The sequence below is a fragment of the Salmo trutta genome, chromosome 4 (genome assembly GCF_901001165.1).
Source record: "Salmo trutta chromosome 4, fSalTru1.1, whole genome shotgun sequence".
NCBI lineage: Eukaryota > Metazoa > Chordata > Actinopteri > Salmoniformes > Salmonidae > Salmo > Salmo trutta.
The window spans coordinates 26,717,216-26,729,089 of NC_042960.1; the positions used below are offsets into that span (position 1 = coordinate 26,717,216).

An 11,874-nucleotide genomic window follows, 5' to 3' on the forward strand; every position below is an offset into this window, starting at 1 on the left:
AGCTGCCCAGCCCAACTACCACTGCCTCTCAGATTGGGGTGGGTGTGGAAAATAGACACACATACTCTCTATCACTATGTGTGTGTCTGTCTTTCTTACTCGCGCCCTCTCTTTCTGTCCCTCCCCCTCTCTCTTTCTTTCTTGCCCCCCCCCTCTCTCGCATCACCCCTCCCCTCTCATTTCCTGAGGGATTTGTCACTGTTTTTCTGGCTGAATCACTTGCAGGCCCTGAGGGATTGGTTAGGGCTCAAGACACTCACCTCTCACTCTTCCTGTGGCAACCCCTCCACTCAGCCCCCCACCGTAAAACGGAACTGGTGGCGTGATCAGCCTCAGTGTGACTGACAGGAGGTGGAGGGTTCAGCTAAAACCCTACACACTAGGTAAACCATTCAGTTTCCTTCCTTGATTACAGCTGTGAACAGACCCCAGACCTTCATATCTCTCCCTCCCTCTCTCTCTCTCGCTCTCTCCATTCTTACTCTCCATTCCTCTCTCCCTGGTGATACCGCTCCACTCCTCTCTGGTGCTCCACACCTCTACTTCTCTCTCTCCATTCCTCCTCATCCTGTGTGGTAGGGCCGATGTGCTCCATGGGTTTTGCGCGGTCGCTGGGCTTTGCCCTTCTGCCCCTGGCTGTGTGCTGTATCATGGCCAACATCCTGCTGTTCTTCCCTGGAGGAGAGATCCAATATGTCCAACAGGAGAGACTGTCCAGGCTGATCTGGTTCATGATGGGAATCGGAGGGGGAGGTGTGTTGGTGAGTAGCTATATGTCACTCTATTGTTACTACACAGGCTACAGTAGTATTATTGAGTTGATGGTTTATGGGTCAGATTTACAGGCTGTTCAGGGAATGAATGGTAGATTAAAATATAAATATAAAGAGAACTTTCAGGGTCAAAACAGTTGGTCTTGTAACAGTTAGTCTTGTGTATATATATTATTTTGGTCTTGTATTTCCTTTCTGACAATAACAGCTGGTAATCTGACACAGGTGCAAACAGTGACAATGAATTTATCTTGTGCTGTTTCTGGAAGAGGGCAGTTTGAGTGTGTGGCTAATCTGTATCCTGTATGTGTGTGTGTGTTTACCTTTCTGACAATGGTGACTTGCCTCATGGCTGTTTTCCTTACTGTGGAGATACTATAGGAGACAAAGGAAAACACTTGTCAGCTCTTCCTCCGACATGCTACCCCAGGAGTTTTATTTTCTTATTTTGGAGTATTCTTCCAGAAACATATTGTAGGAATTAGCCACCATTTTATGAAACTGCTCTATGGACCATATTTTAGCGATTAGGGATGGTTGTACAGTACAGTGCTACAACCACAGAGCTCTTGATTGATTGAATTGATGAGATAATTAAATGTTGCAGGCTGCTCCAGCCGGAGACAACATCGCATACACAAAAAAATGATTGAAGATAAAAACACGATAAAGCCTGTAGGCTTATTTACATTGTGGTCCACATTTCGCAGTGAGATACTGGGCAAGACTGACACTTTAGATGCACTCAATGTAATTAAAATCAACACAGAGCAGTCTTGAGGATATTGTTTTATATAGATGGTATACACTGAAATATCATACTGTGACAGACCCTGAGATATCCCCATTGTGTGTCTCTGTAGATGTTCCTGCCTGCTGGAGTGTTCATCAGCCTGGGGAGTTGTACAGGCTGCTGTTGGAATGAAAGCTTCATGGTGAGGGACTGATGCTTTGGTTACTTATTGTGATTTCAGCCTGTGATTCTATTACTGTGCAAAAAGCGAAGGTGACAGGTCAGCCATGATGTGTTCTTCAGCTCAGGTTTTTTTTTTTTTTGTAAACTGTCAAAGTAGGTTAGTGGATGTTATTTGGTTTGTTACACAAGGCTTTGATCCTATTAATAAAAGTACAGACGGTACAAAGGACTATTCTAACACTGTGAGGGACTATGCTAAGCTAATGCTATTAGGCTCATGAAATGTAGGCTATGCCTAGCTAATCAGACAAAGGGGCCATTGTAACACTATTAGGGGGTACACTATGTGAAGGATATGTGAAGGAGGCTTCACCATCAGGGAGTACAAAGCGTCTGGGCCAGGGAGAGGAGCTGAACCTTATCTGTGTATAAACTGGTTTGTAACAGTTATAAGCCAACATTTCTCCTCACACAACCACACACTACTCCCAAGGGGATTGTTATGCAGTTGATCTGGGATGAACAGGCAGGCTTGAACCGTGAGAGAGAGTGTGTGTGTGTGTGTGTGAGAGAGTTTTGTTTTTAAGGATAGAGTTTGTGTGTGTGTATATTTATATACTAATGTACCGTATGTGTATTATATAGATGTGTGGGTCGGTAATGGCAGCTCTAGTGGGTCTGGCTGGCTCGGGATACTGTTTCATCATCTCAGCCATGGCCATGTTGGAGGGACCTCAGTGCTTCACTGCTCTGGGATGGTCTTATCCCTTCGCCAATGAGGGAGGAAGGTTTGTTTCACCCTCTTCTCACAGGAAATGCTAATTGTTCTGGAAATATTCTAGCTATGTAGGTTTCTTTTAGGTGCCAAAATGCATTGGAAACAAATCCTCTGTGAGTGTGTGTGTCTGTGTTGTTCTGTTTTTGATTTGGAGTTAATTTTCTGTTGTGTCCATTTCCTATTGTGTGTGTGCGTTATGAAATAACATCCTGTCAAGTGAGTCACAGCTTCTTAACTCTATTTAATATCAAACTGCAATACAGGCTACAATATACACAACTTTCATTGAATTTCCCTTTTCCTGTGTCTGTCCACAGGTACCTAATGGAGAAGGACACGTGGTCTAAGTGCCTGCAGCCTGTCAGTATTGTAGAGTGGAACGTGACCCTGATGTCCATCCTGCTGGGCCTCAGTGGGCTGGAGTTCATCATATGTGTCCTGCAGGTCATCAATGGGCTGGTGACAGCTGTCTGTAGACCCTGCTGCTACAAGCAGGACTACACCCTCAATGCCTAAACACACACATAGATGAGACACAGACACAAAATTTGACACACATGCACGCATGCATATAACATAAGATTGATGCGCAATACACATAAGACACATGCACACACATACGATACACGCCAGGAGCGTGTACAATGCCATCTGTTTAACATTGCTTTCCAAACACTCCTGGGGGCACATCTCAATAGTCCAACTTCCTCTCCTCGTATCCTACATAGTCCCTGAGCCAGTTTCTAATCAGAAAGTGTGATTAATAAGCGAATGTTGTCTCATCCCTGTATGTTGGAGAGATACCTGTCTGAATGTTCAGTTAATTTATAGTATTCATTTCAAAGCGCTGTATTAGAAATACACTGAATGAATGTGTGTATAATACAGACCGGAACTGCAGTATTTTTTATTTTTGATGTCTTAAGTCTACATTTTACTAAAGCACAAAAGTATATATTTTTTTGTATGAGAGTTTTGTCTTTTGTATTACTATTTTCATTTTCTGAAAATTGTTGTCTCGCAGATGCTAAATTGTTAAGGCAATTTTATATATTTAGTGCATTTGTCATATATTTTAGTGTTTGTGCTGCCTTAAACAAATACTTATTTTCCATTTTAATTGTTCTGATTATCATTTTTTGTAAACATGATACATTTGTCAACGCTGTATACTTTGATACTTATTTGAGTAAGGATAGACGGGCTGCGCAACTATGGGGCAAAACAAACAGGATTGGCTTAGATTGTTGAAAACATGTAAATTATATTTTGTCTCTAATGTTTATTGAAAACCTAAATATACTGAACAAAAATATAAACGCAACATGTAAAGTGTTGGTCCCATGTTTCATGAGCTGAAATAAAAGATCCCAGATATTTTCCATATGCACAAAAAGCTTATTTATCTCAGATTTTGTGCACAAATATGTTTTCATCCATGTTCATCAGCATTTCTCCTTTGCCAAGATAATCCATCCACCTGACACGTGTGGCACATCAAGAAGATAATTAAAAAGCATGATCATTACACAGGTGCACCTTGTGCTTGGGACAATAAAATGCCACTCTAAATTGTGCAGTTTTGTTACACAACACAATGCCAGAGATGTCTCAAGGTTTTAGGGAGCGTGCAATTGGCATGCTGACTGCAGAAATTTCCACCAGAGCTGTTGCTAGAGAACTGAATGTTAATATCTCTACCATAAGCCACCTCCAACATTGTTTTAGAGAATTTGAAAGTAAGTCCAACCAGCCTCACAATCGCAGACCAGGTGTAACGAGGCCAGCCCAGGACCTCCACATCCGGCTTCTTCACCTGCGGGATTGTCTGAGACCAGCCACCTGGACAGCTGATGAAACTGTGGGTTTGGACAACTGAAAAATTTCTACACAAACTGTCAGAAACGTCTCAGCGAAGCTCTTCTGCTTGCTCGTCGTCCAGGGTCTTGACCTGACTGCAGTTCGGTGTTGTAACCGACTTCAGTGGGCAAATGCTCACCTTCGATGGCCACTGGCACATTTGAGAATTGCTCTTCACAGATGAATCCTGGTTTCAACTGTACAAGGCAGATGGTAAACTGCGTGTTTGGTGTTGAGTGGGCGAGTGGTTTGCTGATGTCAACGTTGTGAACAGTGTGCCTCATGCTGGCGGTGGGGTTATGGTATGGGCAGGCATAACATTGACAACGAACACAATTGTATTTTATCAATGGAAATTTGAATGCACAGAGATACCGTGACGAGATCCTGAGGCCCATTGTCATGCCATTTATCCACCGCCATCGCCTCATGTTTCAGCATGATAACCGTATGTCGCAAGGATCTGTACACAATTCCTGGAAGATGAAAATGTCCCAGTTCTTCCATACTCACCAGACATGTCACCCATTGAGCATGTTTAGCATGCTCTGGATCGATGTGTATAACACCGTGTACCAGTTCCTGCCAATATCCAGCAACTTCGCACAGCCATTGAAGAGGTGTGGGATAACATTGGCCATTGGTGTCAGAAATAAAGCTTCCTTTGTGGATATGGTTAGACAAAGTAACAAAGGGTAGAATGATGTACACGGTGGTGTGTGTGTGTGTGTGTGTGTGTATATACGCACGAGTGTGTGCAGCAGCAAAATAGACAATGTAACTACATTACGTTTGGGGTAAATAGGTAATGACTTTATCCCCAGGTCAAAGGTCAGAGGTCTGTGGATGTTTGTGTGTGGGGGTTTCACTTTGTGTTTGCATGAAAGTCAATGAGGTCACACTTCCTGTCTGTGATTGGCTGTGTGGACCCATCACCCCAGTATCTATAGGCTGTGTGTCTGTCCAAAAGTTTTCTGACTGACTGTGCCAAAATGGGAGCTCTCCAGCGATCCTGTTCCTTCTACTGGGGTGTGCCACTACTGTGTCCTGTGTCACACAGGAATATTTCATTGGAATCAAGGAGATCCAGAGGGATTATGGTCCAGCTGGGGAAAACAATCCTCATCAAAACGCTGAAGGTTGATGAGTGAGTAATTCACTACAGCTCTAACTTACCTGTCATGTTTTGGGAAATTATAACATGAATGTGTAAGGAATTAGTTGAACACAGTATTGCCCGTGTAGTCCAGCAGATAGATAAATAATTGTGTATTTTATGATAAAATTATCAAACTTAGAACACTAACACTAGATACTAGGAACATTTTAACTATTGGAGGCTGGGAAGCATGTCAGTCAACCAGATTTGGATTTCCTGTTAGAAGAAAATAGGGTAAAATAATTACAAACAATATCAAAATTATTTGTATTGTTATCTACCCACTAAATAAACCCCACAGATAATATAGACAACAATTGAGTACAACAGTATGAGTCATAATTCCCATCAAATCTAACGGTAAAACACAGAAATGGTTTCAATAGTTTTTTCACTATTCATTTTTGTGTCAGGGATTTTAGAACTACATCAGTGTAGGCTTACCCTGGCGTGACGTTTTGATAACCACGCAAATCTCTTTTGGACAAGGTAACTTTTATCAATATATTCACCTGCAATCACCCTCCAAAAATGACATTTTAATTAGTCGTTAATGTGGCTATTACATCTTGTCACAAGCTTTGACGTCATCCCTCAAGGCACATTTCTACATGCAAACTCATCGACAAGTAGCAAGTAACCTAGCAAGTAGATGTTATAGGAATACCTGGGATAGGATAAAGTAATCCTTCTAACCCCCCCCCGCAAAAAAAAAGTATAGATGTACTATACTTATGATATCCAGTGGTTGTTCCACTGGATATCATAAGGTGAATGCACCAATTTGTAAGTCGCTCTGGATAAGAGCGTCTGCAAAATTACGTAAATGTAAACGTAAATGTTATAGCCTTTTTAGTTTGTGTAAATAACTGATATTGTGTATTTCACGTGTGTATTCTTGTTTAGCATTTTTCAAATGACCGAGCATTTTTTTATTACTCCCTGACCATTGTAGCGAATTAGCTAACCTTAGGTCTCTCTGTCGATCAGAAGCAAGGAAGGTTCTGTGCGATGCATTTTATTGTTTTCTGAGAGGCTTACAGAGGCAATTTGATTAGGTCAAAGGTCTGTGGTTAGCTAGGTGCTTTTGAAAATTTGTTAGATAACCACCAACTGTAGTTAAGTATACAACACACGTTACCTTCCTTACAAGTAAAAAGAAAACCAGCATAGTCTAGCATAATGACTGTTGTGACCTTTTTATTGACAAGTTCAGTGAGCTAGCCAGCTACTTTTTCACGTGGTGACATGCTAGTTAGCGTTAGCCCACCAAATCAAATCAAAGTTTATTTGTCACGTGCGCCAAATACAACAGGTGTAGGTAGACCTTACAGTGAAATGCTTACTTACAGGCTTTAACCAATAGTGCAAAAAGTATCAGGTGAACAATAGGTAAGTAAAGAAATAAAAACAACAGTAACAAGACAGTGAAAAATAGCATTAGCGAAGCTATATACAGTAGCGAGGCTACATACAGACACCGGTTAGTCAGGCTGATTGAAGTAGTATGTACGTGTAGATATGATTAAAGTGACTATGCATATATGATGAACAGAGAGTAGCAGTAGCGTAAAAGAGTGGATGGACAAGTCAGTAACTTTTGAAATGTGATACAACAATGAATTTGTAGATTTATCTGCGCGTAATGTTTGTCGTGTTTGTGTATGGTTCTTATGACTTAAGATTGGGTGTTGAGGGACCACTTGTTACATTGTCCAAGGTGTGTTTGTGTTATGATAAACAATATTTTCTGTTCAGATAAAGATGGTATTACAGCTTTGAAAAAGAACTACCACTGACTAAATGTCTCTTTGTTTTCCAGTCCAACATAAGTACATCCCTCAGACAATTTGGTGCATGGACATCCTGTGCCAGTGTGAACAGAGTGTGAGCGTTCAGTTGTGGAGACTACAGCACATTGAGCCTGTGGATGGACAGGTCAGTAACTCATCAAATATGATACACTATGGTGTAAAACATAGAATTTGTAGATGCATCGACATTTTGACTTTATGTCCACCTATACCCATGTTTTAGACATGAGGTGTGACATGCTGAACATCAGGCTCACCCCATGACAAGCAGTGCATGATCAACACCACCCTCAGCAAGGAGATCTGCTCTCTCACCCTCTCACTCTGGGGGTAAGACATAATTTAAACATCACAGATATAAATTCACACTGTGTCCATGATAAAATGCAATGTGAATTGTGTTGTACTACTTAATGAAACTGAGGAGATGCACTCAGACCAGCCTTTGTAATTGAACTTACGTTAACTACATTACATTAGTTGGCTGCTTTGAGCAAAACTTGAATGTGATATAATCTATTCTAGGAGCCTATTGTTTGTGTGTGAGGATGGTCTTCACGGAGGCTGTAAGACCCTCCCTCTTTGATATAGAAATCCTTCGACTTCACTGCCTCTTCAATGGTAAGGTCCCTTGCACCATAGGGACACTTGACCTCCACCATTGCTGTAGTGCCCACCAGACCATCTGGTAAAGCACCCAGGATCCCTGACCCAAAGCCCTGACTCCTGCACATCCATCCCTGTAGCCATTTGAATGCCTTGATGCCCTCTTCTTAGTTATGTGCCCCACTTTACAGACAACACCCGATCCAACGACTGTGATTTGAGGACCATTTTTAGCAGCGACGGAGTAACCACTGCTCCATAATTGCTGGCCGTCAACCTCACTCTCCTCAACAAATCAAATCAAACTTTACTTGCCACATGCGCCGAATACAAGAAGTGTAGACTTCACCGTGAAATGCTTACTTACAAGCCCTTAACCAACAGTGCAGTTCAAGCAGAAGAAAATATTTACCAAGTAGGCTAAAATAAAAAGTAATAATAAAAAGTAGCACAATAAGAATAACGAGGCTCTATACAGGGGGCACTGGTACCGAGTCAGTGTGCGGGGGTACAGGCTAGTTGAGGTAATCTGTACATGTAGGTGGGGGCGAAGTGACTATGCACAGGTAACAAACAAACAGCGAGTAGCAGCAGTGTACAAAAGGGGGGGGGGGGGGGGGTCAATGTAAATTGTCCAGTGGCAATTTTTATGAATTGGCTTGTGGATAGAAGCTGTTGAGGAGCTTTTTGGTCCTAGACTTGGTGCTCCGGTACCGCTTGCCATGCAGTAGTTAAGAAAACAGTCTATAACTTGGGTGACTGGAGTCTCTGACAATTTTATGGGCTTTCCTCTGACACCGCCTATTATATAGGTCCTGGATGGCAGGAAGCTTGGCCCAAGTGATGTACTGGGCCGTTCGCACTACCCTCTGTAGCGCTTTACGGTCAGATGTCGAGCAGTTGCCATACTAGGTGGTGATGCAACCGGTCAGGATGCTCTCGCTGGTGCAGCTGTAGAACCTTTTGAGCATCTGGGGACCCATGCCAAATCTTTTCAGTCTCCTGAGGGGGAAAAGGTTTTGTCGTGCCCTCTTCACGACTGTCTTGGTATGTTTGGACCATAATAGTTCGTTGGTGATGTGGAAACTCTCGACCCGCTCCACTACAGCCCCGTCAATGTTAATGGGGGCCTGTTCGGCCCGCCTTTTCCTGTAGTCCACAATCATCTCCTTTGTCTTGCTCACATTGAGGGAGAGGTTGTTGTCCTGGCACCACACTGCCAGTTCTCTGGCCTCCTCCCTATAGGCCCTCATCGTTGTCGGTGATCAGGCCTACCACTGTTGTGTCGTCAGCAAACTTAATGATGGTGTTCGAGTCGTGTTTGGCCACGCAGTCATGGGTGAACAGGGAATACAGGAGGGGGCTTCCTCAATGCCATTGCATGAATCCCGGAACATATTCCAGTCTGTGCTAGCAAAACAGTTCTGTAGTGTAGCACCCACGTCATCTGACCACTTCCGAACTGAGCGAGTCACTGGTACTTCCTGCTTTAATTTTTGCTTGTAAGCAGGAATCAGGAGGATAGAATTATGGTCAGATTTGCCAAATGGAGGGCAGTGGAGAGCTTTGTATGCATCTCTGTGTGTGGAGTAAAGGTGGTCTAAGATTATTTTTTCCCTGGTTGCACATGTAACATGCTGGTAAAAATTTGGTAAAACAGATTTAAGTTTGCCTGTATTAAAGTCCCCGGCCACTAGGAGCGCCGCTTCTGGGTGAGAATTTTCTTCTTTGCTTATGGCCTTATAGAGTTGGTTGAGAGCGGTCTTCGTGACAGCTTTGTTTTGTGGTGGTAAATAGACGGCTACGAATAATACAGATGAGAACTCTCTTGGTAGATAATGTGGTCTGCAGCTTATCATAAGGTACTCTATCTCAGAAGAGCAATACCTCGAGACTTCTTTAATATTAGACATCGCGCACCAGCTGTTACTGACAAAAAGTCACACACCCCCACGCCTCGTCTTACCAGAGCTAGAGTCTTTGTTCTGCCGGTGCATGGAAAATCCTGCTAGCTCTATGTTGTCCGTATCTTCGTTCAGCCACGTCTCGGTGACATGGCGTGCCAGTTGGGGTTGGTGCGCTGTCCAACTGTTGCCTGTAGTATAGCCTCCTGCTACACCAACAGCGCCATGCCAGTGAGGATGTCTGCATGTCCCAGGTGCCCTTGTTTTTTAACAGTGTCCGGTGCAGACAGGGATGACAGGGAGGGTAGTGGTTGTTCTGGCTCATGTTCAAGGAAATATGCCATTCCACTGAACCTGCCCCGGTTCGTTTACCACAGGGTTGTAGTCTTTAGCCAGGTACAGGTCCTCCACTGACTGCACCTGGTTGGGCATGGCTGGCTTCCTCTACTCGCATTCCACCTCCATACGGCCGATATTGTGAACCGCCAAAATAGGCTGCATGGCTACACTAATGCGCTCCACAGAGGCATTCGCATGTGGTAGAGATAATCCTCTAATGACACCTGAAGTCAATCTTAAATGACACTAGCAGGTCCACAGTCTCCCTGGAGGACGGAAGCTTGGAGAGGGGAATGAAGTGAGCCGCTTTGGAAAATCTGATAATTATGGTGAGGATGACTGAGTTACCGTTAGATGGGGGAAGGCCAGTGATGAAGTCCAGAGCTATGTGTGACCAGTTTGCAACTGGGTATGGGAAGACGGCAAAGCAGGCCGGAAGTGAGTTTAGTGGAGGTTTTATTCTGGGCACAGACCGAGCAGGCTGAGACAAACTCCCGGACATCTCTCTCCATGGCAGAGCACCAAAAGTGCTGACGTAGGAAGGCGAGGTTACGATTCATACCCGGGTGACAAGTGAGGTGAGTAGAATGTGCCCACTGAAGAACATCAGAGCGAACTGAATCTGGAACAAACAGAGCATTTCTATGACCGTTACCTGGGTCAGGCTGGTTCTGCTGAGGCTGGCGAATACAGGACTCGATCTCCCAGGAGACAGCGGCAATGATGCAGGTGGATAGCACAATGGTATCTGGCTCGTAACCAGTGTTGTCGGCAGTGAATTGGCGGAAGAGGGCGTCAGGCTTGGTATTCCTAGAAGCGGGGCGATAATTGAGTGTGAAGTTGAATCTCCCGAAGAACAATGCCCACCTGGCTTGCTGGGAATTCAGACTCTTGGCGGTCTGGATGTAGGACAGGTTTTTGTGGTCCGTCCACACGATGAAGGGGAGAATAGAACCCTCCAGCCAGTGACGCCATTCTTTAAGAGCTAGCTTCACTGCCAGGAGTTCCCAGTTACCGATGTCAACATTTCTCTCTGTAGGTGAGAGCTTACGGGAAAAGAATGCACATGGGTGGAGCTCATTCCCTCTACGATAAATGCGAATACGATCATCACCCCTGGTGAGACAAAACCGCGACTCGTCAGTGAAGAGCATTTTTTGCCAAGTCCTATCTGGTCCAGCGACGGTGGGTTTGAGCCCATAGGCGACGTTGTTGCCGGTGATGTCTGGTGAGGACCTGCCTTACAACATGCCTACAAGCCCACAGTCCTGCCTCTCTCAGCCTATTGCGGACAGTCTGAGCACTGATGGGGGATTGTGCGTTCCTGGTGTAACTCGGGCAGTTGTTGTTGCCATCCTGTACCTGTCCCGCAGGTGTGATGTTCGGATGTATCGATCCTGTGCAGGTGTTGTTACACGTGGTCTGCCACTGCGAGGCCGATCAGCTGTCCGGCCTGTCTCCCTGTAGTGCTCTCTTAGGCGTCTCACAGTACGGACACTGCAATTTATTGCCCTGGCCACATCTGCAGTCCTCATGCCTCCTTGCAGCATGCCTAAGGCACGTTCACGCAGATGAGCAGGGACACTGGGCATCTTTCTTTTGGTGTTTTTCAGAGTCAGTAGAAAGGTCTCTTTAGTGTCCTAAGTTTTCATAACTGTGACCTTAATTTCCTACCGTCTGAGAGCTGTTAGTGTCTTAACGACCGTTCCACAGGTGCATGTTCAT

At 44.3% G+C, this 11,874-nt stretch overlaps 1 protein-coding gene across 1 annotated transcript; it reads left to right on the top strand.

Moving 5' to 3' along the window:
- The first annotated feature begins 223 nt into the window (after positions 1-223).
- On the top strand, positions 224-3,782 carry LOC115192173 (transmembrane 4 L6 family member 1-like). Its single transcript, XM_029750376.1, has 5 exons — positions 224-383; positions 580-761; positions 1,637-1,708; positions 2,335-2,477; positions 2,785-3,782. The coding sequence occupies exons 2-5, from the start codon at positions 585-587 to the stop codon at positions 2,981-2,983; spliced, it is 591 nt and encodes a 196-aa protein (XP_029606236.1). The 5' UTR covers positions 224-383; positions 580-584; the 3' UTR covers positions 2,984-3,782.
- The last annotated feature ends 8,092 nt before the right edge of the window (positions 3,783-11,874 follow it).